Raw genomic sequence first — 26,313 nt, forward strand, 5'->3', positions numbered from 1 at the left:
TGTTAAAAGACAATATAAGCCATTTATATATGATACAGGCTAATGTAGCCTATTTATTACTTTGCAAACAGAATGTCAGAAAAAATTTAAGTCCTTTGTGTTTTTTTTTCGGGGACTATAATTAAAATGTTGGATTTTAAATGCCTTTTAATAAAAAAGTTCAGCTAAACTGAAGATTCCTTAAATATACAATAGATAACTTCTTGTTGAAGCAGCAGTTATGACCTCCATCACTTATTGTGTAAAACAGCATAGTTTAAAGCTAATGGAAAACTATTAGGCTGTCAGATCATAATCACCTTTCATTCTGTTTGAAACATCTAAACTTTTTCTCATTAACTCACAAATCTTGGTCACAAGTAATAAACAGAGGAGTAATGTTTCTGAGCCCTTCAATCACATCACAAACATTTACAGTATGTTATTCTTTTGATTTCTAATATAAAATGTCCTCATTTCTATGGACCACCACAGACTTTGATATATTTACAAATAGGGTATACAGCATTAAAAGGCAAACAGTTACTGTTGAGTTATGGATGAATATGTACATAAAAGACTCATACGTCATGCTGACAGAAGATATTTAATGTTTTCATAAATTGATACAAACTTGGTGTTGAGTCATTTGCCAGTGAACAGTTGACTATGACCAAAAAAATCATACAATGACTCCATCATTAAAACACCATGACACAGAGACATTTAACAGGAAAGAGACCTCATGTAACTACTTAATACTGGTTTTCTAGGACTTGCATAGAAGAAAAGACAGTATATAGATAAATGGAGTAAACAAACAGGATAAGATCTCGATGTTGAAGCAGTAGTCGAATGCTTACGCTGTGTCCAGCCCCCCCCAATGGTGATATGATTGAATGAAGTCTTAATGGAGTGGTGCTGCTTAATGGAGAGAGGAAGACACACCAGTGGTTTCATGATCACATCAGGTATAAAAGGCACTATGCACTTTCTATCTGGACAGGAAACAAGCTTGTTGCATTCACTGACCTCTATAGAAGATTGATTTTAAAACGGATTCCATCAGCTCTACTATTCTACTACTCAAACATGATCTGAACAACTCTAACTGCTTCATTGTTAATTTCCCAACTCCCAAGAACAGCACTGTATGTCCAAAACTCTTCTGTTTGGTAAACTCTCCATCAGTTTCTTGTAAAATCATACACGTAAAAAGGGATTTTCAGATATTTCACAGCTAAACAGTCTACATAGAAATTGTGTTTGCATTTAAGTAAAAAAAAAAAAAATCACACAAAGCTCCATTTAGGTACATTCTCAAGTCATATAATCAGACAAATAGCTGACTCACTAGTGCTCCTACCAGGCTATAAGTTTAATCTACAACTCATTGTTGCAGATTTCATCCACACACAGTGACATGTTTTTGGGAGTACTAAATCTTCCTCCTGCCTTTTCCCCTGCCTCCTGCAGGCTGCGGGTCAGCTGCAGTAGGGGGGAGCGCATGACTCTTAAAATCAAGTTTCTGCTGCAGGATTCCTGTGAGGATGAACTCAGCAGTGACGACGAGGAGAGATGCAGACACAGCGGGGCCACACAGCCGCCAGTCCTCTTCGCAGGAAATCACTACCGTCTGAGCCTAAGAGAGGGTCAAGTGACGGAAAAGAAAAAATTGAGGGTGGATTGTTAGGACTGAAAGACAAACCACTGCAGTTCCTCATTTGAGACATATGAACAGCTTTAAGATTGACTGGCACCTTATGAGATGAGGGCATCTTTGGCAGAAAAGTTGCTCCACTGGAGGAAATGATGTCTTTCATGTGAACTGGCTCCGGCTTTACTGACTTTGTGACATGGATCTCATATCCCTGGTAGAAAGACAGACGTAATATGATATAGTGTACAACACTGATGCAAATGTGATTAGTCTTTATGCTTCTTCAGGCTCAGCAAGCCAGAACAAGAAAATCAATAAAGGACTCTTGGGACTGGAATTTGGTCAGGTGTGTGCCCTAATTTTAGCTTAGCATCAGCACTGTTTGTTGTGTGAAGCTATTCTTTTACAGCTCTGATGAAACAGTACAGCCCTGGAAACATAATACGTAAAACATAACGACTACATAAACACTAAATGTCAAACTACTTCCGATAAGTTATGGTGGGAAGGCAAGCTATCAACACTCCAGCTGAACTAAAAAAGTCTTGCTTGGAGGCAAATGTATGATCTGACAAAGGCTAAAAGTGATTCAAACATTTCTGAATTCCCAGCATGACTTGCTTTTCCCCCCACCCCAGTGCTGCCAGCAAAATGAAATGGCACGATACATTTAAAACTGACACACCATCAACTTCTCACTTAGAGAAAAACATAAGGGTGGAAATAAATTGGGGTACCTGTAAGAGAGGCTGACTGCTGGCAGTCCTCAGAGACTCCTGCAGGCAGAAACTGAACTTCTTCTCCTGCTCCGGATCCTTCACAATGAAAGAATAAGGAGAAAGAAAGCTCCCAGCTTTACCACTCTGAAACACACAGAGGAGGAGTGTTTTAGTATGTTGGAGCATAACTGGATGTGTTTGTGTCCCCCTATCAGAGAGGACAAGTCGGGACCAAGTTTTCTAAATGCTGCTATGGAAACTAACCTTTTCCAACCAGTCTGTGGTGACAACTGGGATACCTTTGGCCACTGCACACAGGAATTTGACTGTCCTTCGCACTTTATCGGTTACAAGACAGTTCATGTCTGACACACCTTTGGCCATGCTGCCTCCTAAACGAGCCAACACTCGCTCCCCTGCCTCATCCACCAGCCCTGTGAACAGCACCTGAGAAAGAAAACAGCTCCAGGTCACAACTTTTCTAGAATATTTCTGGCAACGTTATTGGTCACACACTGTGGAAAACAAGCATGTTCAAATCTTTATGTTTATAACCTTTGAGGCTACATGCATTTCTTGGTGTACTTGTCATTTGGTTGGCTTGAGAATAAATGCTTTGTTGCTGGAAAATGACCAAAGAGTCTGCAAATATTGAATAAAACTGCTCTGACTTCAAATGTAGACGTGACACTTTGAAAAGAGGTTTCTGTCAAAAATTTTGATAAAATTATTTTAAAAATTGAAAAAAAAACTTTTTCTAAATGAATAGGAAAGGAAGTACCACTGTAAGGAAAAAATGCTTCAGAGAATACAAATAAAACACGACAGTATTTCAGAAAAAAGAAAAAAAGAAAACAAAACATTTTAGAAATTGTGTTTAGAAAAACATAAAAAAAATTAAAGAAAAAAAGTTTGGAAACCAAAGAAATAGAAACAAAACAATGAGACAGAAAAAGGTAATAAAACAGGTTGGTTTAACTTTGACTTAACGTGACAGAAAATAAAAAAAACTGTGAAATACTTGAGACATCAAACATTAGTAAATACAGTAGTAAATATGGGAGAGTTAAAAGGCTATCTGATAAAGGTAACCATAATGTACAGAGCAAGGGAGCGTTTTTTATTCTCCTACACTGTAGCAGAAAAACAGTTTCAACAATATTGAGATATAAACCCAGAAAAGAGGGACAAGGCAGCCAGATTAGAAACAACTGAATATATAATATATTCCTCAGACAACACCAAAGGCACCTTGAAAAAGGACATTTTTAAAGCAGGATTTAAAGGTGTTTTGTGTGTCTGAGTGTAGTGGGCAACGTGTTCCACAAGGTGGAGGCTATAATGGGAAAAAGCCTGATCTGCCTCTGTCACAAGCTATGATCTGGGGATAGCTAAAATGGCATTATCTGTGGATCTCAGTGGTCAGGAGGGCACATGCCAAGTCAGTAAATCTCAGATCAATGTTGAGGCAAGGCCATTTAAGGCTTGAAGGTGAGCAGTAAGACTTTGAAATCAATATGAAATCTGACAGGAAGCCAGTAAAGGGAAGCAAGCAAGGCGGTGATGTGCTCATTTTGTATGAGTCTTGATGCAGTGTTATGCATTAATTTGAGGTAATGGAAGGATATACATGATGATATACATGCGTAAAATTACAGTATATTACTTCAGTTTTAGCAGTTATTTTAAGCTGGAAAAAAACAATACTCATCACCAAAATTATGTTGCACAGACAAAAACTTTAAGAAAGACACACTTTTTCTCCTTTCTTTTAATATCTACACTAATCAAGCTTTCGTCTCTAGTTCTCAGACACACAGACCTTGTAGGCCTGGTTTCCAGCTCGTAGTCGGACATTTGCTGAGGGGGAAGCAGAGCAGGAGCGAGGAGTCTTTGCCACAGGAGAGGAATCTGGAGGTGCTTGTCGCTTTCGGGAAACACTGCTGGTCGGAGTCTGTGGCTGATAAACATGAGAGAAAAAAAAGAGATTGAGGAGATAAGAAACAATATGGTGTAGGCACAAAAACAGTTATTAGAAAATACTAAAAAGAGAGATACATGGTATAAAGGTAATAAAATGTAAGAGAAGGAAGTGGGGTGACCGCTAAACCACTTAATTCATTAGTGTATTAAGATGATGTATGGCAGTTTAGAGCACTCTTAATGAGAGAGTAGAGGAAACACAGACGGTCCATGATGTGGGTGGTAGTGCATTATAATGATTGGAAAGGCTGAGTCAGAATGTAATGCACAACAGCCTCGGTCCAAGGTAAAAGCCCTCTTTTAAAAGAACAATTCCAAGACACTGATTATTCGCAACTCATCTTTTACTGTCAGCTTCAATGTGTTTCACTTCTAACAACAAATTTTAAAACCATACATCTCCCTACGTATAATTTATAGGTAAAGTAATTAAGTCACCTCTGATGCCTCCACATTTGAATTCTGGTTTATAGAAGTTGTAGATGTTCCACTTTCTTCCACAGCTTCTTTCTTATTTTTCTGGACCACTGATGTCCGACCCCTGGCTCTTTTCTCAGACATCTCCACCTCCATTTTCTCACCATCTCTCACCGACTTCTCAGGAAGAGATTCTTTTGCATTTTTCTTTGTTTGAATATTGGATGCTCTACTGGTTTTCCTCACTTGGATAGCATCTGGAGTTTTTTCCTTTGTTTCATCTTTCCTTCCTTCCTCTGCTGCTTCTGTTGTTCTAGCTCTCTCTTTCCCTTTGGAAACCTTTGTGCTGTTTGTTTCTTTATTTGCCTCCAATTCACTCTTCCGTCCTTTTCTTTTGTTTCTAGCTTCATCAGCATCACTGACTTTGGGAACTACTGGATCCTCTGCAGTTTCAGTTTTTCCTGCTTTTTGACCTCTACCCCTGACATTCCTCTTGGGCAGTGGTGATTTCTCATTAGCTACTCCTCCTCCTTGATTTGACTGGCCCTTATCGTTTGAAACTTCATACTCTAAATCTGCTGTATTGGCCTGCTGCTGCCCCCTACTGGTCCCAGCTTGCTGAGAGAGTGCCTTTTCTTTATCATCCTCATGGAGAGCCTCGCTGGAGGACTCTTCTGCCTTCCTGCGATTTCTGCCCCTCATTGCAGATGTTTGATCATGGTCATTAATAGTAGGAGCATTGGTTTCTGGATATGGTTCTGTTTTCCTTCCTCTTCCTCGCTGCCTTCCTCCTCTTCCTCTGTTTTGAGTGTTTGCACTGCAGCTTGACATGTCAGAGCTGACCGAGTTGGAGCAGTTGGAACTGAAGAGGAGTTCCTGAGCTGAGTTATCAGTAGTGCTGCGCTCCGTCTGCCCTGCAGCCATTGTCGTCCTTCGACGGCTGCTTCTGACGACAGTTTTTTGGGGAGTCTCAGTGCTCCTCTTTGCTCCTCTCCCTAGGCCTTTTCCCTTACTCTCCTGGGTGTTGACACCTAAAGCAGACCTCTCTGAGCTGACGGAGTTGGATGAATTGGAGCGAGATCTGGTTCTCCTCGATGGGAAGTCATTGGTTGAGGTCAAGTCTTGCTCCAGCTCTTTTATGCCCTCTGCAGCAATGGTTCTTCTAGCTGCTCTCCGGCCTCTTGCAGGAATTGTTGGCTTCTCTTCTCCTTTGGATTCTTTTCTTTTCTCCAGTTTCTCTCTTTCTTCTCTCTCCAGTCTTTCTTGGTGTTCTTTCGCCTCCTTTTCAAGTCTTTCTTCTTGTTCTCTCTTTGCTCTTTCCAAGCTTTCTCTTTCCTTCTGTTCCCTTCTTTCCCTTTCTAATTTCTCTTTCTCCTCTCTTTCCAACTTTTCTTTCTCTTCTTTTTCTTTCTTCAATCTCAGTATTTCTTGCTTCTCCTGTTTTTCCATCTCTATTCTCTTTAGCTCAAGTTGTTTTTTTTCCGCATCTTCAGCCTGCAGTCTTTCTCGGTCTTCAGTCTCTCTACATTCCTTCTCAGTTTTTTCTTGCTCTTGTCCGAGCTCTACAACATTTTTCTCCCGTTTCAGTTTCTTCCTTTCATCCTCATTTTCCTGCTGCCTAATATTTCTTCTCCTTTTTGTCTGCTGTATCTTTTCCTCAGTGCTAGCATCATCAGACTTGGCTTCTCCTCTCCTTCCTCTTGTGCTTGACAACATTTTACCCTCCCTTCTTGTCGGTCTCTTTGAAGCTACAGAACATTCTGATGCCTCTTCCTCTTCTTTTACTCGTCCCCTCATCTCGCTTAAATTTGTAACACTGGTTTCACTGGTTCCAGCAGTTTCTCTTTTCAAGGGAGATTCAAAACAGGCTTCTGAATTCGTGTCTGATTGCATCTCCTCCTCTTCAAGATGAAGTTGCTTTGCTTTTCTTTTTCGTGGACCGGGAACCGAGTCGTCATCACTTGCCTCATCTTCACCTATCACTGCTGGCTGAGTTTGAACTTCTGAGACTTCAGAACTAACGAGTGCCTGAGTCTGCTCCTCTTCGAATTGCAGTGGCTTTGCTTTCCGTTTTTTCAGACATGGAGTCAAGTCATCTTCATCGCTTTGCCCGCTTTCACATGTACCCAAGGGCTGACCTTCATCAGCAGAGACTGAATTAGTGAGTGACTGTGACTCGTCTTCAAATTGTAGTGGTTTTGCTTTTCGTTTTCGTGGGCCTGGCATCAACTCAGAATCATCATCCGCACATGAATCCAATGGTTGGGTTTCAGCACTAGAGACTTCTGGGTTTTTGAGCTGTTGGGTTTGCTCTTCTTCAAAATGATGCTGTTTTGCTTTTCTTTTTCTTGGGACCAGCATCGACTCCTCCTCATCACTTTCACCATCTCCACCTAAGACCATGGGCTGAGTTGGCTCAACAGTGATGTGGAGGGGCTCAGTTTCAGCCTGGGAACAAGTTAGAGGCTGTGTCTGTTCCTCATCAAGCTGCAGCGGCTTTGCTGTTCTTTTCTTTCGTGGACCGGGAAACGAGTCTTCATCATCACTTTCCTCTGTGTTACTTATGCACATAGGCTGAGTTTCAGTGAGGTGCCTCTCCTGAAGGTGAGCTACCTTCCCTTGTTCATCCTTCTTTTCTGTTTCATGTTGTGTTCTTGGCTTAACCTGCTGTGCAGAACAAACAGGACTGTTTGTTTCCAAACTCTCCTGTCCCACATAAGAAAGCGCTGGTTGGGTTTCGGCCATAGCAAGTGTAGATGAAGTGAGAGGATCTAAGGACTGAGTCTCAGTCATAGCTGCATTTTGTTTTTTATTTTTGTCTAAATCATCCTCTAAATTATTGTAGGTCTCTAAAATATAAGCTTGTGTTGCTTCCAAAGCCAAATTTACACAACTGTCTTTTTTAGACATTTCTGAATATCCGGCAGGCTCCTCATCCTCTCCATATGCCAGCGTGGCCTCCAGGTTTGAGTCATTCTCTGCAGGTGTTCTGTTTGCACTTGAGATGGCTGCATACGCCTGGGTGTCTTCCAGATTTACTCCCCCTTCCATAGAGACAAAAGCCTGGGTGCTCTCCAAGGCCAGAGTTCCACTGTTGTGCTGCAGGTGGCTGCTGTTAGACAATCCAAGCTGGAAAGAGTCTTCTTGGCAGGACTGCTCATTTGATCTATCACCAGAGGACTCAAGTGCAGCTACTTTGGTTGGGTCCACGCTCGTCTGGCAATGTCGAGACGGAAGAACAAAAGACTGTGTCTCAGCTACAATGAAGTCTTCTTCCTCCTCAGTGTCTGAGCAGGAAGACAATACTGCAGGTCTAACAGCAGATGCTACAGTACCTGCAAGGATAAAGAAGATAAATTAACGTGTTTCGAATTTCATGCCAGAAACACTTTCTTTTTTTTTTTAGTTGGAATAGGGATATTTTCACACTTCTTTTAACAACAATGTGAAGATTTGGAACTGAGGAAACCAACTTGATGTTTTAATGCCTTTTCTCCCTAATAGTTTAGCCACACTGAACTTCTCCAGGCTCTCGTTGCTTCAGCTCCCATGATCTTTAAACATTTAAATCTCTTTCACAAAAAGCATCTTGCTGTTTTTTTAAGAAACGGTAGAAATAAACTGTATTAAAAGTACTTTACTCACATCTAAATGCACATAAAGAGGGGCTTGTGAAAGCCTGGGTCTCCATTTCTTCCACTCCTCCTTCTGTAACATCCCAAGGTGAAAAGTAAAAGACAATTAAACATGGCTTTATTTTAAATTCTAAATATTCAATGATTCATAGGCTGGACCTAAAAAATCATGAAATATTTTTAAACAGAGAAACTGAAACACACTTTACAATAATCACTTTACAATCAGTATGAAATTTTGAAAAAACCTGGATTCCTTGCACTGACATGTGTAGCATCCTTTCACTGTTGGATACATGTTGTAGATTTCCAAATATTGTTCTAATTTTACAATAACTTAGTTCATTTTTTATATTTGATACTGTGAGTTATATCCAATAAAACCCTGTGTTTGCTGTATTTTATGATAATACATTACCTGGCTGCAGCATAAACTCATTCCATTATGTTTATGTGAAGATCGATTGACTTCTTACCTGACACCTGTACAGGAGTAGAACAGTTCTGCAGAAGGGGAACCAGCAACCCCGGAGTATTTTCTCTATGCAAGTCAGGCATCTGGTCTTCAGCTGCTTTTCCAATATCTGAATCCTCACCCTCAACATCAGTGTCACTGTCCACTCTAAAGTCGGCTGGATTGGCCCTTTTTCCAGCAGAGGGCACGCTGGATTCATCCACATCTGTATCAGCATCAGAATCTGACTTAAGAGCTTTTGACGTACCAGGAAGCACTGGCAGGTTTGTGACAGCAACAGGTATAGCCAGAGGAGAATAATCATCCACATCTGTGTCACTGTCCGACAGAATATCCAAGTCAGCATTTGCATTTGCAGTGGCACGTGATTTTGTGACAGCAGCGGCTGCTGAGGGCTCACAGATGGGAGGGACAGGGACAACTTCATCATCTGTATCACTGTCTAGATGCAGGCTGTGAGGAGCAGTGGAGGCATGTTCAGGCACAACAAGCTTTATAGAAAATTTGGTGGGGGCTTCATCTGGTTTAGAGTCTTTGTTTACTGCTCCACAATGCCCCTCTGTTTCCTCATCAACATCTGTATCACTGTCTAGATGAATATCCTTTGGCAGGACTGATGAAGGAGAATCAGCGGCATGTGCACTATGAAATGATGGGACTTTGGCTTTGGTGGCAGCATCTGACAAAGCAGTATTATCCTTGTCTGCATCAGTGTCATTGTCCATGGTGATGTCTTCAGGCTGAATAACAGAAGCAATGTGACATGGCTTGGTGTCATTAAAGGAAGAAATACTTTTGGGAACTTCTTCTGAGATGTCTTTGTCTTCATCAACATCTGTATCACTGTCCATCTGAAACAGGACTGTGTCTGGAGGCCCAGCAGACGCCACCTTTTCCTCCTCTCCCTCCACATCAGTGTCACTGTCCATGTTAAATGCAGGGATGTCTTTTCTGGACACATCTGGTGTAGACACAAGTGATTCACCTTCTCGTGTGAGACTGATGCTGCTTTTAAGTTTCACATTTTGCTCACTTTTGTCCTCCTCTTCACCGTTTCTCTCAATTACAGGTGACTTTTTTTTCTCCAGCTGCTGTCCCCCCACATCTACATCTGGCTCCTCTGTGTTGAAACTGATGTGCCTGTGTGACCCATTTCTATTGGAAGAGTGTGGCATGATAGGACTTTCACTGTCACTGTAAAACAGTGGAAAACAGGTCAAAAACAAAAAGATGACAGGCAGGGAGTGAAACTGGAAATGAACTGACAAATACTGTTTTTCCTGTAGTATAAATATAGAAATTTCAAAAAGGAAAAAAGCACATATATACCTTTCAGGGACAATTTTATTTGTAGGACTAAAGAAGACAGAAGAATTGGGACTGGATTTATGGGAGTCAGAATCAGACACTGGAAACATAAGAATAAACTTGTGAATAATGGATACAAAAACACAATTTCTATCTATGTTTAAATCATTTACACATACCAAGGGTCTTCTGCTTTTTGTCTCCTCCTCCACATCTTTCGCTGTCTGAATCAGAGTCAGATTCTGGCACCAAGGTCCCCTGTGGCTGGGTTGGAGTTTGTTCAAAGGCCAGACAACTTCCTCTGACAGGAGACTTCTTTAAAGACACCCCTGTCTTCAAAACGCTGTTGACACATTTCTTGCTGCCTGTGCTCATGTCACCCCATTTTTCTCCCAAAGCATCTGGCAACCTGGCCTTTGCCCCTGAATTTCTGCTCCCTGGAGTCCTCGTGCCATCTTGAGAAGACACTGAGTTTGTAGAACAGCTGACATACTGGCATGGGATGTCTGCCACGACCAAACTGTCACCTTCACTGAGGGCATAACGTACATTAGGAGTCAGCTTTAAGCGGCCCTTACGGGTCCCATTCATACTCCCTAAATCCCAAACTAAAGCCTCCATGTCCACATCACCGTGGCAACCTCTTCTACTGTAAACAGAGATGCAGATAGTTGCATGCTGCTTGGACACTGAAGGTGCAGGAAAGGGCAGGGTGCAGGTGCTCGGGTCTCGACCAAGGACATTATCTCCCAAGAAGAGGGGCAACTCTGGGTGACAGAGAGCATGCATCAGTACATTCATGTAGTCATATAGACTATGCATAAATTGCCATATTATAGCTCTAGTGGCAGTAGCAGTAAACCACTTACCTGTCTCTGGTATGTGTGGATTTTTTAGGACACACAGCTTAGCCAGTGGTGGCCTTCTCTTAGTTTGATTATCCTCTTCATTTTCCTCCTCATCTGACTCTAAGATGGAGTCACTGATCACCTGTGTAGCATCCATTCCTACCAAGCAGTAAGACTGAATGACTATTAAACGTAAAGTCAATTAAGTAGTTACTTAGACGGCAATATTAACATCTAATTCCAACCAGGGATAGCTTCATAAACATAGCCTGACATGCCTGATACTGGGCAACTGCAAACAGCTAACGTTAGCATACGTGGCTACTTATTTATCTTTAGCTTACAGTTAACTCATGGTTTATCGTGAGCATCGATTAAGTCGAATGTTTTCAGTTATATTCTTGTTTACACTGAGTTGAAATCAGTGATCAAACAAGTTAAAGTAATGCTGATACAACTTTTATTAAACGTGTATGAACACTTCTGTCAAAAATCACAGCAATCACACTTCCGGTCAACATAAACTGCCTTAACTGTTACACAGTTCCAGTCTTAGCATCCGTTTTATACAACAAAAAACCCCACTACTCAGCGTACAATTGGCCATTAATAACAACAAGACATGAGACCTATATTTAAACTATTATTTGCAACTATGTTCTAGAAAATAAAGTCTCATTGCAATTACCTTGAAAACTAAAAAGGAAGTATGCCCGAGGAACAGAAGTAGATTGACTGATCAATTGATTGATCTCATAGTATTCTCATAAGTTGATTTCGTACATAGGTACACGGCGTTGTCAATCAAATACCTTAATAAAAAAGATCGTACACTAATATCTAGCACGCATCGCTTTTCTCAGTGGACGTAAACAAAATGGTAAAGACGCATCCTGGTAAGAATTGACCACGCCCGTTGGAGGTGTTAAAACCGCATTCCATTGGACAACAGAACTTTCACTCATACTAAAGTCTGTTACCATTGGATAACAAAGTCCTTCTCTCCTTGAAACCGCCTCCGATTGGACCAAAAATCCCCTCGCACAGTTTTGTCCATACATTTATTTTCGCGCCCTACACGCTGCGATATCATGACTATTCATTCAAACTAAATTCGGGGTTGTTAATTATGTAGAAACATTAATAATGTAATGGGTATTAAAGAATGATTAGGCCTATGACAAAATATTTGCAGTTTTATTTTATTTTCTTGCTGTTCCAGAAAAAAATTATCTTGACACAAGTCAAATTTCCAGTTTAGACGGAAAACAATAAAAATAAAAACTTATTTGATGGGAATATGCAGAAACAAAGGTTACCATAAAAGACTGGAACCTTAAGACGGCTGCTGCTTACTGAGGCCTTTTCTGGTTTGCACCAAAGGGTGGTTCAGTTATTTCAGTCTTGTGCTCATGGATTTCATATGCTAAAAGTATGAGTTTCATATAATCACAAAAGAAACACCAGACCATTTATTTGTAAGCTATTAGCCCTGTTGCTCAGTTTTTTGCCTTAGACCAAACTGTAAGAGGGCAGGGTATCTTTGACAACAGCAACATGCGCAGTTCATACTGATGCCCTGAAGTCACACTTCTGCACATAAAATAGTGCTATCCTGCTTCAGAGTGGTAAAATTATCTGTATACAACATGAGAGTTTAAGATGGCTTAAGTTACACTAAAGAGTGACTGGTGGAAAAAGCTACTTGGGAATAGTGTGAAAAAATTTTTTAAGACACATCCACAAGCATGTAATAATTATTACTTTAGTTCTCCAAAAAGTTAAAGCCTTCTTGTTGGTTGGTTTATATTATAAACTGGTATTTCTCTCAGCCAACACATGCCTACATGATGTGAAAATCATCATGCAAAGATCAGGATTTCATGCTTAATTCTTTCCCATCATCGTAGTTGTACAAACATGGCATATTGTCAAGAAAAATGAGGTCACACTATTAAATCCCAACTGCTTGTGCATCCTTAGCTGTTATGCTTGTTCTTAAGTAAAGGTGGCAATCTTATCTAGTAACCACATCCAACAATTTGCCTAGCTGCCATGATATTACTAAGTTTTAACAATTTTATAACTTAAAATGTAAGAAACTGTCACCATCTTCTTATCCAGACATGTTTCCTTGTCTGAAGGTAGTTATGAATAGAGAGATAGCTGTAGTTTAACATTTAACCTTCTTTGGAAATGACCCTTTAAAAATCAGCCCTTTTTTCCTATAAAATCTTTTAAATGTTGCTAATATAAATAGCTGCAAAGTTTCAACACAAAAATTGGGATCAAACAAGTTTTATTTGACAACTTTATTGGTATTGAATGACAGGGGACAACTATTGTAAGCTAAAGTATGATTCTAGCAAAGCTCCTGATGCTACGTTGATTGGTTACTTGTGGTTTGTTCCTTTGACAGTTGTGTTTTGGCATTGATTTCTTGACCTTAATGTGATCTTAAGCATCCTCTTCAGCCTCTTCCTCAAATTCTCCCTCTTCCTCAGCTGTGGCATCCTGGTACTGCTGGTACTCAGACACCAGGTCATTCATGTTGCTCTCTGCCTCAGTGAACTCCATCTCATCCATACCTTCACCTGTGTACCAATGCAAGAAGGCCTTACGCCGGAACATGGCTGTAAACTGCTCAGAGATGCGCTTAAACAGCTCCTGGATGGCTGTGCTGTTGCCGATGAATGTGACAGCCATCTTGAGGCCGCGGGGTGGAATGTCACAGACGGCGGTCTTGACATTGTTGGGGATCCATTCAACAAAGTAGCTGCTGTTCTTGTTCTGCACGTTCAGCATCTGCTCGTCAACCTCCTTCATGGACATGCGGCCACGGAACACAGCGGCGACCGTCAGATAGCGGCCGTGACGGGGATCGCAGGCGGCCATCATGTTCTTGGCATCGAACACCTGCTGGGTGAGCTCAGGGACTGTGAGGGCACGGTACTGCTGGCTGCCCCTGCTTGTCAGGGGAGCGAAGCCAGGCATGAAGAAGTGCAAACGTGGGAAAGGCACCATGTTGACAGCTAGTTTGCGAAGATCAGCATTGAGCTGACCAGGGAATCGCAGGCAGGTGGTGACACCGCTCATGGTGGCGGAGACAAGATGGTTGAGGTCCCCATAAGTAGGTGTGGTCAGTTTCAGAGTGCGGAAGCAAATGTCGTACAGAGCTTCGTTGTCAATGCAGTAAGTTTCATCTGTGTTCTCGACAAGCTGGTGGACTGACAGGGTGGCATTGTACGGCTCCACCACTGTATCTGACACCTGTGAACACACACAACTATAATTCAATCTCATGCTCTTAAAGGAAGAACTTAAGGTAAAACACAAAAGCTAAAATTAAAATTGAAAAACAGCCATGTGCTCTCACAAGAATAAATTACCTTGGGGGAAGGCACCACGCTGAAGGTGTTCATGATACGGTCTGGGTACTCCTCACGGATCTTGCTGATGAGCAGGGTTCCCATACCAGATCCAGTTCCACCACCAAGAGAGTGAGTGAGCTGGAAGCCCTGTAGGCAGTCGCAGCTCTCTGACTCCTTACGGACCACATCCAGGACTGAGTCTACCAACTCAGCCCCCTCTGTGTAGTGGCCTTTGGCCCAGTTGTTTCCTGCACCACTCTGACCTGAGGGAATGATAGGAAACTGAGGTGAGCCATTTTCCCTGCTGTTTATAAAAGCTTTTATTCATACAATGAAGAAACAGATGAGTCTGTATTGTACCCACCAAACACAAAGTTATCAGGTCTGAAGATTTGCCCAAAGGGTCCAGACCTCACAGAGTCCATAGTACCAGGCTCCAAATCCACGAGAATGGCCCGGGGCACATATTTACCTCCTCCAGGAGGAAGAGAACAAGAAAGAGAGAAAGGAGAGAGGAGAAAAAAAAAAAAGGAAAAAGGAATACTAGCTCAGTAATGCACAGAAAAACTGTATAAAATGCATAACCAGAAACAAGGTCTCCTGTCTAGCGTTGCACATCAGAATGAAACTGCACAGCTGAAAAATGTGTGCATACAACAAAATCTCTTATCTTGAAACTAGTTTTTAGACCGCTAACCTGTGGCCTCGTTATAGTAGACACTGATTCTGTCCAGCTGCAGGTCACTGTCTCCATGGTAGGTCCCTGTTGGATCGATACCGTGCTCATCGCTGATCACTTCCCAGAACTGCAGGCACAAAATGGAAGATATCACATGGCAGTTTCTTGCAGTGAAAAAAATCACATCCACCCGTAAGCCATGCACTGCGGCTGGGGGACTCAAAATGAGAAAACAGCAGCGGGTGTGCTTTTTTTTATCCTGATGGATAATCCAGGAATTTTTCCACTTTTCAGCAAGCCATATCTTAACTCGTTTCCTGCAACATAGATGTGAATATTTCCATGGTCGCTAACTGATGACTTTGCAGAAAGCAGTTCTTTCATATGTAAAATGCACGAAGGAGCACAAAAGAGCTTCAGATCAGTCCCTCGGGCAAACTGAAAATAAACTTCATTTGCAGGCAGTCGCACAACACTGAAGACACTGAGCATCTCCTAATCTGTATTCAAGTCCTGTTTTACTTTTAAAGACCTTATAGATCTTTTAGGGAGTGGATGCATTAAACCCGGTACCACAGTGTAAGTGGTTGTTTGCATAATTGCACCTCAATATTTTTCTTGTATTTTCAAACTTAGACTTTTCTTTGTTATACAGCCTGTGATTTTTTTTATTTATTTCTTTTTTTGCAAGCAGCAGCAGTGGAGGGGATTTACAATAATCTGGATAAGCTGGCTTTTTGCAGTCAAATACTTAAGAGCTTGGGAGTGAACTGGGGACTAAGTATCATGATGTTTAAATCAGAGCATGTAAAATAAAAATGACCTAGTGACCTTAATATGGGGGAGAACACAGCTCAGCAGCACAAAACATGCACAACGAGGCAATCGGGAAGAATGGAATAGATGGCCATCAGTAAAGACTGAAAAATCACTGTGAAAGAATGGGGACAATAAGGAAAGCAATGCCACACCCTGACCCCATTCACTACAGTGCAGCTGTTCAGCATTTCTGTCAATCATATCCACTGGACATCTGAGGTAATGAGTCCTGAGGGAATGGAAGCGAATGGGAATCTTCTTCGTTCATAATTTTAACATTAAATACAATAAATATAAAATAAGATAAAAATCTACAGTAACAACTACAAATTTACATGCCCATTTACTGCAACAATTAGTAAAATTCAAATAGGTATCTGTTGTGCACATTTAATACAATTACTTTACCAAGACATTACAAACAATTGCAAATTAAGTCAATTGAGAATCCAGTGACTTCACCCACTGTGCATCAGCTGTTTCCTCCCCCACCCTATTTCTAATTTGGTAAGGAGTGGTGTAGAAAGACACTGATTACAAAGAAAGGCCCGGCTTTCCAGGACATAAGCATCTCCGCTAGTAGAGCATCAAGACAATAATGATGCATTCTCTAAAATCTGTACTATTGTTTGTGTGGTTTCCAGTTCTTACTACCTGGGAATGTGGTTCAGAAGTCCCACTGTGCTGTGTGTAGCGAATGATCACTTGTAAAATAAAACAGAGACGAGAAGACAAAAATAACAAGACCACAAAGACGTATTGTTTCAGACTGCAGTGTTGGTGTAAGACTGGGTGGGTGGTGTATTGATTTATAGGAGGCCCTGTTGAGACTATGCACACCCAGCTTCCTCCTTTCATAGTAATAGTGTCAAAATGATTATGTAGAAATAAAAATATTAATATTAAATAAGTTCATTCTTAAAGTAAAAGCAGGAGATCTGGAATCATTCTTTGTTAAAAAGGAGAAATTACTTTTTCCTTTACCAATTATTCACGCCACACCCTTCCACAGCTCCTCTGCTTTCAACAGCTTAGACTGCAGTCTGCCTCTACATCCGGCAAAATTAAGATCTAATCGATATGGGTTATTGATCATTTAGACAACTGAGGGAGAGAGAAAAAAGGAAAAACTAGGCCTGTCACCCCAGCTCCCACTCATTGTCTGCAAAACCAGACATATCTGCCAGTGCAAGACAAAGAAAGACCAGGGGCTCTGACTAGTAGAGAATAGCCTGATTTTTTCCCCCTGCACCCTTTTCTCCCAGTCTTCCCCCACCCATACGATGCCTTAAGGTCAGCTGCATCCATAGTATTGGGACGCAGATATCCTGGTGTTATGTGAACAAAACCCTTCGAGACACAAGGACCCCGTTATACCGTTATTTCAATGCACAGTCCGCTGCTCCACACCCACCCACCAGTTACCGCAGTGCACAAGATTCACTCAGAAAAGCACAAAGACCGGTATATGACTACTCATGATTTGTAGTTTGTATTATGAAAAGGTATTAATTTAAAATGTAAAAAATATATACATTAAGTTATAAACTTTCCATCTACATAAATACTTTAAAAACTCAAATAAGCTTTACGAAAACTTGAACATGACAGAGAAGGGGGGTGTAAATTTTTCTGAAGGAATTGTAAGATAAATTCTAAGTATCTTAAAACCTTACCTTGGCACCAATCTGGTTGCCGCACTGACCAGCCTGGATGTGCACAATTTCCCTCATTTTAGATGCTGAAATTGAACAACGAAGAGTGAAAAGAAGCAGCTATACAAGCAGGAGGAGCCGACGAGAGCCTTGCGAAAGAGTGCTGGACAATGGATTTATAACGTTGGAGCCTTTCCAACCGGTTGGAGTCGGGTGGGTGGGCGTGGCTTCACCCAGACACAGCTGCTGCAGGCTGTGATTGGCTAAGCGGGCAGACAGGGGCGGGGCAACGCAGCTGCGGAGTGGAAATTAAGAAGAGAGACTGACCAGAATTTTATCAGCTGGTGTCCAGAAATACCCAGTAGGATGAATTACAGCTGTTTTGGCTTCAGCTATGACTAATCATTACAATTTCTTCTTCTGTAGAGGAAACAGATGGCTGAAACTTTAAAGCTGGAGCAAAATGGGGCCAGTAAGCCTCAAAACCACTCACCCCGAGTTCTCTTCACATTTTATCGAACGGTATGGTAAGAGAAAAATAATTTTATGAGAAAGTCCATCATTAATTATTTGGTTTCGTAAACCATTTTAAATTATATATTCATCTGCAAGCAGACCAGCCTATTACTGGGGTTCCCATTCTAGCCATTTGCTTCTGATATATAGTGGACATATACACACAGATACACATAGAATAAATAATGGCAAACTATAATAAGTGGAAGCAGTTGGGATGGACTCCAACCTCAATGTGACCTTGTGTTGTAATAAGCAGGTAAAGATGATGGATGGATGAACGGACGGACGGTCGGATGGATGGATGGATAATAGGTAAAATTCTGATGTGAAAGTGAAGAGCCAAATTTCTGCTGTCAATTGTCAATAGTGTGGTAAATAGGATGAAGTCCTGTCTAAAACACTGTAAAATTCTGGTGTGGATCACAGCATATAAATTATAGTCTGCAACTGGAGGATTTTTGTGAATTTACGTCGATCTGGTTCTAAATAAAAGTCTTAATTTTTATGTGATGTAGCCCTATGTTATATTATATATGTGTACACAGATTTAATTTTACTTTAATATGTAACATATGGGTTTACATGGGTAACCATTCATTCATTCATTCATTCATTCATTCTCTGTACCACTTACTCCATTACGGGTCACGGGTAAGGTAGAGCCTATCCCAGCATTTAACAGGTGAAAGGCAGGGTACACCTTGGACAGGTCACCAGTCCATTGCAGGACCAACACAGAAAAAGCTATATGCACAATGGACAATGGACAAGTGTCACTATATATTTTAAATCGTATAAAAGGTCAATCTTCCATTTGTTGTTGTCTTTGTGTTTTGGTAAGTTACAAAGGTGACATGCACATTGGTGGTGTCATCCAAGATGAGTAATCCAAAAGTAAACCTAAAAGTCACTATTCCATACATGCCTTTTATTTGTTTCAAGTTGTGCCCTTCATCTGTCTTTGTCCTTGTTTCAAAATCATGCATTCAATACACAAATAAAGAGGAGAAAATATTATGTAAGTATATGGGTCATGCATGGGGTGGGTGGTACACTTTGCTCAGTCAGCTATCAGACAACTGATGCCTTGGGCCACATGAGAGACCATTGTCAGAATAAGTCAACATTTTTTAAATCACATCAGACAGCAGGCATAAGATTCCTTCAGTAAATACAGTTAGTGGCCTCTCTTGAAATGGGCAAATTTGTTACAGTCCATGTGATAGTTTTCGTTTTATTCTTTTTTTTTTTTTTTTTTTTAACCAGTTATATTTAAAGATCGAAGCATAGTCTCCTCTTCCTGCTGCAGGGGTTGAAGCACACAGATGACAAGACAAAAGAAGGGTTGCAGTTTCTTTATCTGCCACTAGATGGCAACAGATAGAGGAGCACAATGGTTGTCAGAATGGGCGTGGTCAGCAAGCACTTCCCCCTCTGAACGGACATTTTTGCAATTCCAACTGATCCAACTGACGGATAAACGACTCAAACTATCTGATTGATTGTCAACAAAAAGCCGATCTCAGTTTATTTTAAAAGGTTGGTAACTTTATATTGACTGGGTATTGAGAAATGAAACAGAAAAAAAAAAAAAAAAAAAACCCGGTTCAACGTGTTACGTCGCTAAATGTAGTAATGTATATTCTTGACTGCATTTTCCTCTCGCACAGGCGTAGTGAAGTACTTCGATGCTTTTGCTTATTAGCTTATATTTGTTAAGCTAGCTTTCTTTACATAAAGTTGTTAAATGTCCGTTTGACATTTTTAGATAACGTTATTACCCAAGTATAGATGTTTTTGTTGCCTCAAATGTTTTTTTTCTTTTGGTACAAGATTTTGAAGGGAGTGGGAGGAGCCGCGAAGGTCTAATGTAAACCTGGCTCCGGTGATAGATGTTGTCGTCTGACAGTTGCAGTTCACCGCGTTTATGTAGCTTCTGAGATTGTTTACAACTAGAAAACTAAAAAATAGTGTTTCATAATGTAATTATATGGATGAAAATAACAAAGAACGTTTATTAGTGGCTATAAACAGAAGAGAAAGGTAAATGCTGCTTTGTTTTGATGCTGCACTAAAATTCAGGTGGGGAATATTGTTCTTTATGATTTTCAAACGGGTATTTTACTTTTTTTAACGTCACATTTTAACGTTTTAAAAAATTGCAAATGGGCTAACATTTCAGATAACAAAAGAATAAAATCAAACTTTCATCATATGTAGAAAACGAGTGTTTAGGTGTGTTTTAATTAATATAAATACTTTTTCACTATTAAATTTAGATGCACTATAAGATTTAGCTAATTTTTAAAATGTTTTTTCTTTTAAGTATTTCCCTTTTATTTCTCATCAGGAATCAAGATGTTTTACACATGTGGACCCAATGAAGCCATGGTGGTGTCTGGTAATAGATACATAATTATTTATGACAGTGATGCAGTTCATTCATTTTCTATACTGCTTAGTCCATTTCAGAGTCGCTGGTAAAGTAGAGCCTATCCCAGCAACCAGCAGGCGGCAGGTTACGCCATGGACAGGTCACCAGTCCATCACAGGGCCAACAAAACGCAATCATGAGTAATGAAACCCACCAGCCTCCATGATGCTTTTATATTGTTAGACACTTGTAGCACAAGTGTCATGGCAGTAACCTTACTGGCAAAATTTTATGTTCAGTGGTCAGGCAATAATGTGTCATATGATTGATCTGATGATGTCATGTGATTAGATGATTGAGCAACTGTTTGTTTGGAGTAAGTAAAGAATTTTCAGTATTGCAGTAGTATGTCATCATAAATGAACTACGTTGCTCACGTTGTAGTGTATCTAGTTCAACCATGTTCACAACCTATTTACTTTATGAGAAACTAGAGTGTTTCTAACTGAGTGTGATGTTTATGGACTTACTACCCCGCTCTCCATTTAGGCTGTGGCCGGTCTCCACCTCTAATGATTGCTGGAGGAAGAGTGTTTGTCTTGCCATGTATTCAGCAGCTTCAACGGTAATTTCACTTTCTATCTTCATTTCTGTTTTATATTGTGTTTTTTTTTTTTTAAAAAGTCTTGTTCTAAGTTTTTAGTACCAAATAATGAAGTTAAGTGTCTATGGAAAAAGTTGGCATCTGTCATTATAGGGACTAATAAGTAAATGTGTGTTGTTAACAACCACTGCAGATCATTAGCAGTGGGACTGTCTCTGGTTTCACAGTGTCATTTTTGCTTTCTCATCCATGCCTCCTCTGCTTTTATTCCCAGAATCACACTGAACACCATGACTCTAAATGTGAAGAGTGACAAAGTCTACACCCGCCATGGTGTTCCTATCTCTGTGACTGGCATTGCTCAGGTCTGTGTGTCTTAAGTACCTTTAGGTTTTTACAGTTTTTATAAAGAAATCAGTACGCATTTTCAAAAAATATTAAATTAGAGTTAATTGAAAATATTTCGCTTGGATACCAGATGGTGTGAAAAGTAGTCAGCTTCCTTTTACAAAACCAATGTTCATAATTAAGTTAGCTGTTGCATTTAAAGGCTGATGTTCCATTTGTTTGACATTAATGGGGGTGTAGAAATCTGATCATGTATTAAGAGTGTGATTGTTAATCCAAACTACAGAAACAAACTGGCATGAAACATGTGACAAAGCATATTACTGTAAGTAAAGAAGGAAAAGGGAAGGTGACACTTAAAAAAAGATCTTGGGTTGAATGAGTTATGGATGGTCACTGTTTTGATTTACTCATTGCTTCTGATATAGCTGTATATACAGTTTAATGATAAAACCAGGCTAAATTTTGCCTTCTTATTCCTCAGGTGAAGATCCAGGGCCAGAACAAGGAGATGTTGGCCACTGCCTGTCAGATGTTCATGGGCAAGTCTGAGGCTGAGATTGCTCAGATTGCACTGGAGACACTGGAGGGACATCAGAGAGCCATTATTGCCCATTTGACTGTGGAGGTGGGTGTTCTAACATCCACAAATGTATTTGCTTGATCTTTCTGGACCAAGTCTGTTCAGTGGATTCATGTTTTACCCTTTTAGCTACAACACCATGAGGATGTATGTCCTGACACACTCATGGGACCAAACTACAGGCGGCTTTCCAAGTTCAGGAATAATTAATTATCCATTTGTACATACATCTGCTTTTATATAATTTTGAATCTCACTCTGGTTATTTATGACCAAGTTATCATTTTAAAAGTGAGGACAACCAGGTTTCAGTGCATATCATGATTATAAGTTTTTTGTTTTCATCCAGTCTTTTGGCATTCTGTTTATTTTTCCTCATCTGTCACATGACTGTCTGTGTCTGTTTTCACATGGCCCGTAAGTTTTGACCTTTTATTGGCATTTTTGGGCGTTTACCTGTGCAAGGTAGAGCCAACTGGTCCTTACTTTAAACTTAGTAGAGGTTGTCATGTACTAATCTAAAAAGGGAAAGATCTGAATAATTTTGTGGTCTAAAACACATTGAATCTGGCAGGGGGGTTTCCATATATAAAAAAAAGGCAAACTCTAAAGTACAAATTTAAGAAGGTAGTTTAAAATAAGGCCCAATAATCTGAGTGTTTTGTGCTTTGTGTGCAGGAGATCTACCAGGATCGTCAGAAGTTCTCTGAACAGGTCTTTAAAGTGGCCTCCTCTGACTTGGTGAACATGGGGATCGGCGTTGTCAGCTACACGCTTAAAGATGTTCATGATGATCAGGTGTGCTATGTCTGTTTGATTCATGTTCTACCAATACCAAGACACTGGGGCTAAAACACTAGAGAGGAACAAATCTGCCATCTGTTTTTTCTTCAACTAAAGCTTTTAGTGGGGGGATGGTTTCCTTTATTACCATAATGTTCTTAAGTGATTTATATTGACTTTCTTTGTATTAGCCAACCCCAGCCTCTCTTCCATAGGGATAAATTAGACCTAAGTGCTTCTGTGGTACCAAACCATCTCTTGCTTTTATTTTTATAATGTACTACCTTCCTTTTTACTGCTTAAACTGGGTTTATTAATACTAAGATTCAAATTAATTTGATTCTCTGCGCTATTCCCGTGTTTGGCTTTCTGCTTGGCAACTGCTGCTGGAGCTTATTTTGCCACATCTGGTGAAGTCATTGTCACATTGTTTTTTTCTGTGTCTTCTACAGGACTACCTTCACTCGCTGGGCAAAGCTCGAACTGCCCAGGTGCAGAGAGATGCCAGGATTGGTGAGGCTCAATACAAACGTGATGCTGTTATCAGGGTAAATAATTGCAAATATTAAACTGAGGAAAAATATGTATTTAAAAACAAAAAGAATATATATATTTTTAAAAGAATTACCAATTTCTTTTCTTTGTGCCTTGTTGCTGTTTATTTACAGGAGGCCCATGCAATGCAAGAGAAGGTGTCTGCTCAGTACAAGAATGAGATTGAAATGGCAAAATCCCAGAGAGACTATGAGTTGAAGAAAGCTGCATATGACACTGAGGTCAACAGCAAGAAGGCCGAGTCAGAAATGGCTTACCAGCTTCAGGTACAATGAGTAAAGCCTTTTCAGTTTGCTAGCAGACTTGTAGCCCATAGGTTTTATTTACCTGGAAGGTTAGTAAACTATGTCTGATTCACCTTCACTAATTGAATATTATGTTGTGTTTAAATTTCTCACTTCAGGTGGCCAAGACCAAGCAGCGTATTGAGGAAGAGAAGATGCAGGTTCAGGTGGTGGAGCGTACACAGCAGATCGCTCTGCAGGACCAGGAGATCATCCGCAAAGAGAGGGAGCTGGAGGCCAAAGTTAAGAAGCCTGCAGATGCTGAGAAATACCGGCTAGAGAAGTTGGCCGAGGCTCAGCGGTGAGAACCAGAGCTCAGTTTTGCTTCAAGTATACTTCTGATAAGTGATCCATTTTTTTTGTAGAGATACTTGATTTCTCTTCTTCTTCTCCAGCCTGCAGCTCATCATGGAGGCTGAGGCTGAGGCAGAGTCCATCAGAGTGAGAATTGTCACTTTTCTCTACTTTTAATATTTTTCATTACATGACTCCTGGTTTTTACACTTTTATTACAATCTTAACTTCTATGTTTGATTGTTCTTGTAGATTAAGGGCGAAGCAGAGGCTTTTGCTTTGGAAGCCAAGGGCCGCGCTGAGGCTGAGCAGATGGCAAAAAAGGCTGAAGCCTTTAAGCAGTACAAGGAAGGAGCCATGGTGGATATGCTGCTGGAGAAACTGCCACTGGTCAGTTTGATTCTTGTGGATGAAATAATAAATGCTATAATTTACATAAGATTATTATTTTAGATTATTAATCCACTCAATTTCCTTTTACCTTGCTTACCTTTTTTTTTTTTTTAGTTTCAAACCTTCAAAATTTTTCCTACATTGTATTAATTGTTTTATTGTCCCGTAGATGGCAGAAGAGATCAGCAAGCCGCTCTCTGAGGCCCAGAAGGTCACCATGGTGTCCAGCGGTGGCTCAGAGGTGGGAGCAGCCAAACTTGCAGGAGAGGTGCTTGACATCATGACCCGGGTGCCTAGCGCTGTGGAGAAACTTACTGGAGTCAGCATCTCACAGGTACACAGGAGAAAAGGAGTTAGATGTAGATAAAGTATCAGACTGAAAAAACGACTGATGCTGATAATCTCATATTTCACACAGGCTGCTGGAAAGGCTGTCAGAGTTCATTAAGGAGAGCTGGAGGGATGAAGTAATCATCGAAAGAGTCTAACATGTTTAGATGGAGAGTTCCACCCGTCCGTCTTGTGCCTGTAACCACCGTGTTGACTCAGCACTGCCATAGTCACGTCTCACTGTGTGTGCATGCATGCCTTTCACTTAGGTTCCTCCTTCATCTATACAGGTTCAGTTTTCTTTCCTCCTTTATGTGGTTTCTGTGCTGTTGTGCTCTTTGCTGTTAGTCGCTGCAAAACGGCTACAAGGAAACAATATTTTTTTTGTCTTCATGACACAAAAGACAACTGATTTTAGACAGAATATATTTTAAGATGAAGTATAACCTCCTCTCTTTGTTGTTTTGTACCTGATTATCTGTATGCAAATGTTTACTTATCATAACAAAATGTGCAAATGGACTATGTCAACAAACTGTCATTCTTTTTTAACTCTTTAAAAATGAAAAGTTTCGAATGTAGTTTCAGGTTTTTCTGTGCCTTTTTAATTAATTGAATGCTGCAAAATGCTCAAGAAAAGTCAGGTAGTCCAACTTGAGTCTGCTGCTACACCCGTAACATACTCCTATCACTACAACAACATATCTGACATACCCTTTTAAAGTGTCAATGGAAAAGATTTAGAGGATATTCATTTGAAAAGCAGTTTAGACATAATTGTGTTTTTAAAAGCGTAGAATCGTATGAAAACTGGTGGGAAACTGGTTTCAGTTATTTTTCCAAAAGTTTTGCTAAATCCTAAACACTGTTCCTTTTAATAATGGAGATGGTGTCTAAAGTATAAACCTGAAGCTTTCAGTCTGAAGAGTCTTAGACTAAATTTTTCCTCAGACACTAAACATTGATGCTGTCCATTGTCCAAATTTAGTCTGAGTTGACTGATTTATCACTGAGCTTTTCATTGTTCTAATCACACAATCATGGCGTTTTGTTTGTGGAGAAATTGTTACCATTATCCTCATTTTCACTTCTCTTTCATATCCATTATATTTGACCAAGGGCAGTTCTGTAGACGTTGGCAATAATGCCACCAAACTCATCTGTATGTGCTTCAAGTGGAATGATTTTCTTTGCTTTGTAATGACAGTAGGAGGAAGTGGTTGGTGGGAACAAATTATGGGGTTTTCCTGTTTGAAAGGTTTGTGGTGGAAAAAGAATGTTGACATTTCTTGCTGCAGGGTCTTTTACACTTTCATAATCTTTATATGGTATTGGTAAAGAAAGATCATCAGTAAATAACCATTTATCCATACTGAAGGTTGTACTGTATCTGATTACAGTCTGCAAAGATTTGTGCATATTTTGTTTTATTATCGCCAAGTGCCTGGTCAAACTTCTCAAGCAAGCAGACTTCTGCAGTTTTTAAGACTTCTGGCAGGGAATATTTTCACATATTCAGCTATTGCTGTTGATGACTTTAGAGAAAAGCCAAATTAGTCTGGACTCTTTTTTAATGTTATTGTGACAGATACATTTTTTGCATGATTACTCTTAGTTGATATGAAGGCTCTGTAGTGTGAAAAGTCAAATATTCAAGATTATCTAATAAATAAACAATAAAATGTTTTACTCACCGAA

The 26,313-nt window shown here is 40.2% G+C and overlaps 3 protein-coding genes across 6 annotated transcripts; 1 reads left to right on the forward strand and 2 right to left on the reverse strand.

The window, feature by feature from the left end:
• Positions 1–567: 567 nt before the first annotated feature.
• Positions 568–11,906, reverse strand: mdc1 (mediator of DNA damage checkpoint 1). Of its 4 annotated transcripts, XM_041986877.1 has the most exons (13): positions 11,713–11,906; positions 11,046–11,183; positions 10,356–10,943; positions 10,198–10,276; positions 10,038–10,062; positions 8,870–10,007; positions 8,404–8,466; positions 4,780–8,093; positions 4,181–4,318; positions 2,623–2,805; positions 2,377–2,502; positions 1,740–1,850; positions 568–1,621 (listed from the first exon to the last, which is right to left on the reverse strand). In XM_041986877.1, the coding sequence occupies exons 2-13, from the start codon at positions 11,179–11,181 to the stop codon at positions 1,418–1,420; spliced, it is 6,105 nt and encodes a 2,034-aa protein (XP_041842811.1). In that variant the 5' UTR covers positions 11,182–11,183; positions 11,713–11,906; the 3' UTR covers positions 568–1,417. The 4 variants fall into 4 exon arrangements, with proteins under 4 accessions (XP_041842811.1, XP_041842808.1, XP_041842810.1 ...); XM_041986874.1 differs by having other exon boundaries at positions 8,870–10,062; XM_041986876.1 differs by having other exon boundaries at positions 8,870–10,062; positions 11,046–11,207.
• A 1,415-nt stretch (positions 11,907–13,321) lies between these two features.
• On the reverse strand, positions 13,322–17,727 carry tubb5 (tubulin, beta 5). The gene is made up of 5 exons (XM_041986878.1): positions 17,570–17,727; positions 15,093–15,201; positions 14,760–14,870; positions 14,414–14,658; positions 13,322–14,294 (listed from the first exon to the last, which is right to left on the reverse strand). The coding sequence occupies exons 1-5, from the start codon at positions 17,624–17,626 to the stop codon at positions 13,482–13,484; spliced, it is 1,335 nt and encodes a 444-aa protein (XP_041842812.1). The 5' UTR covers positions 17,627–17,727; the 3' UTR covers positions 13,322–13,481.
• Positions 17,728–19,462: 1,735 nt separating this feature from the next.
• Positions 19,463–26,311, forward strand: flot1b (flotillin 1b). Its single transcript, XM_041986879.1, has 13 exons — positions 19,463–19,606; positions 20,418–20,468; positions 20,991–21,066; positions 21,320–21,410; positions 21,878–22,021; positions 22,655–22,774; positions 23,212–23,307; positions 23,428–23,580; positions 23,718–23,899; positions 23,994–24,039; positions 24,145–24,282; positions 24,455–24,619; positions 24,704–26,311. The coding sequence occupies exons 2-13, from the start codon at positions 20,426–20,428 to the stop codon at positions 24,731–24,733; spliced, it is 1,284 nt and encodes a 427-aa protein (XP_041842813.1). The 5' UTR covers positions 19,463–19,606; positions 20,418–20,425; the 3' UTR covers positions 24,734–26,311.
• Positions 26,312–26,313: the final 2 nt, after the last annotated feature.

The sequence above is a fragment of the Melanotaenia boesemani genome, chromosome 6 (genome assembly GCF_017639745.1).
Source record: "Melanotaenia boesemani isolate fMelBoe1 chromosome 6, fMelBoe1.pri, whole genome shotgun sequence".
Classification (NCBI taxonomy): domain Eukaryota; kingdom Metazoa; phylum Chordata; class Actinopteri; order Atheriniformes; family Melanotaeniidae; genus Melanotaenia; species Melanotaenia boesemani.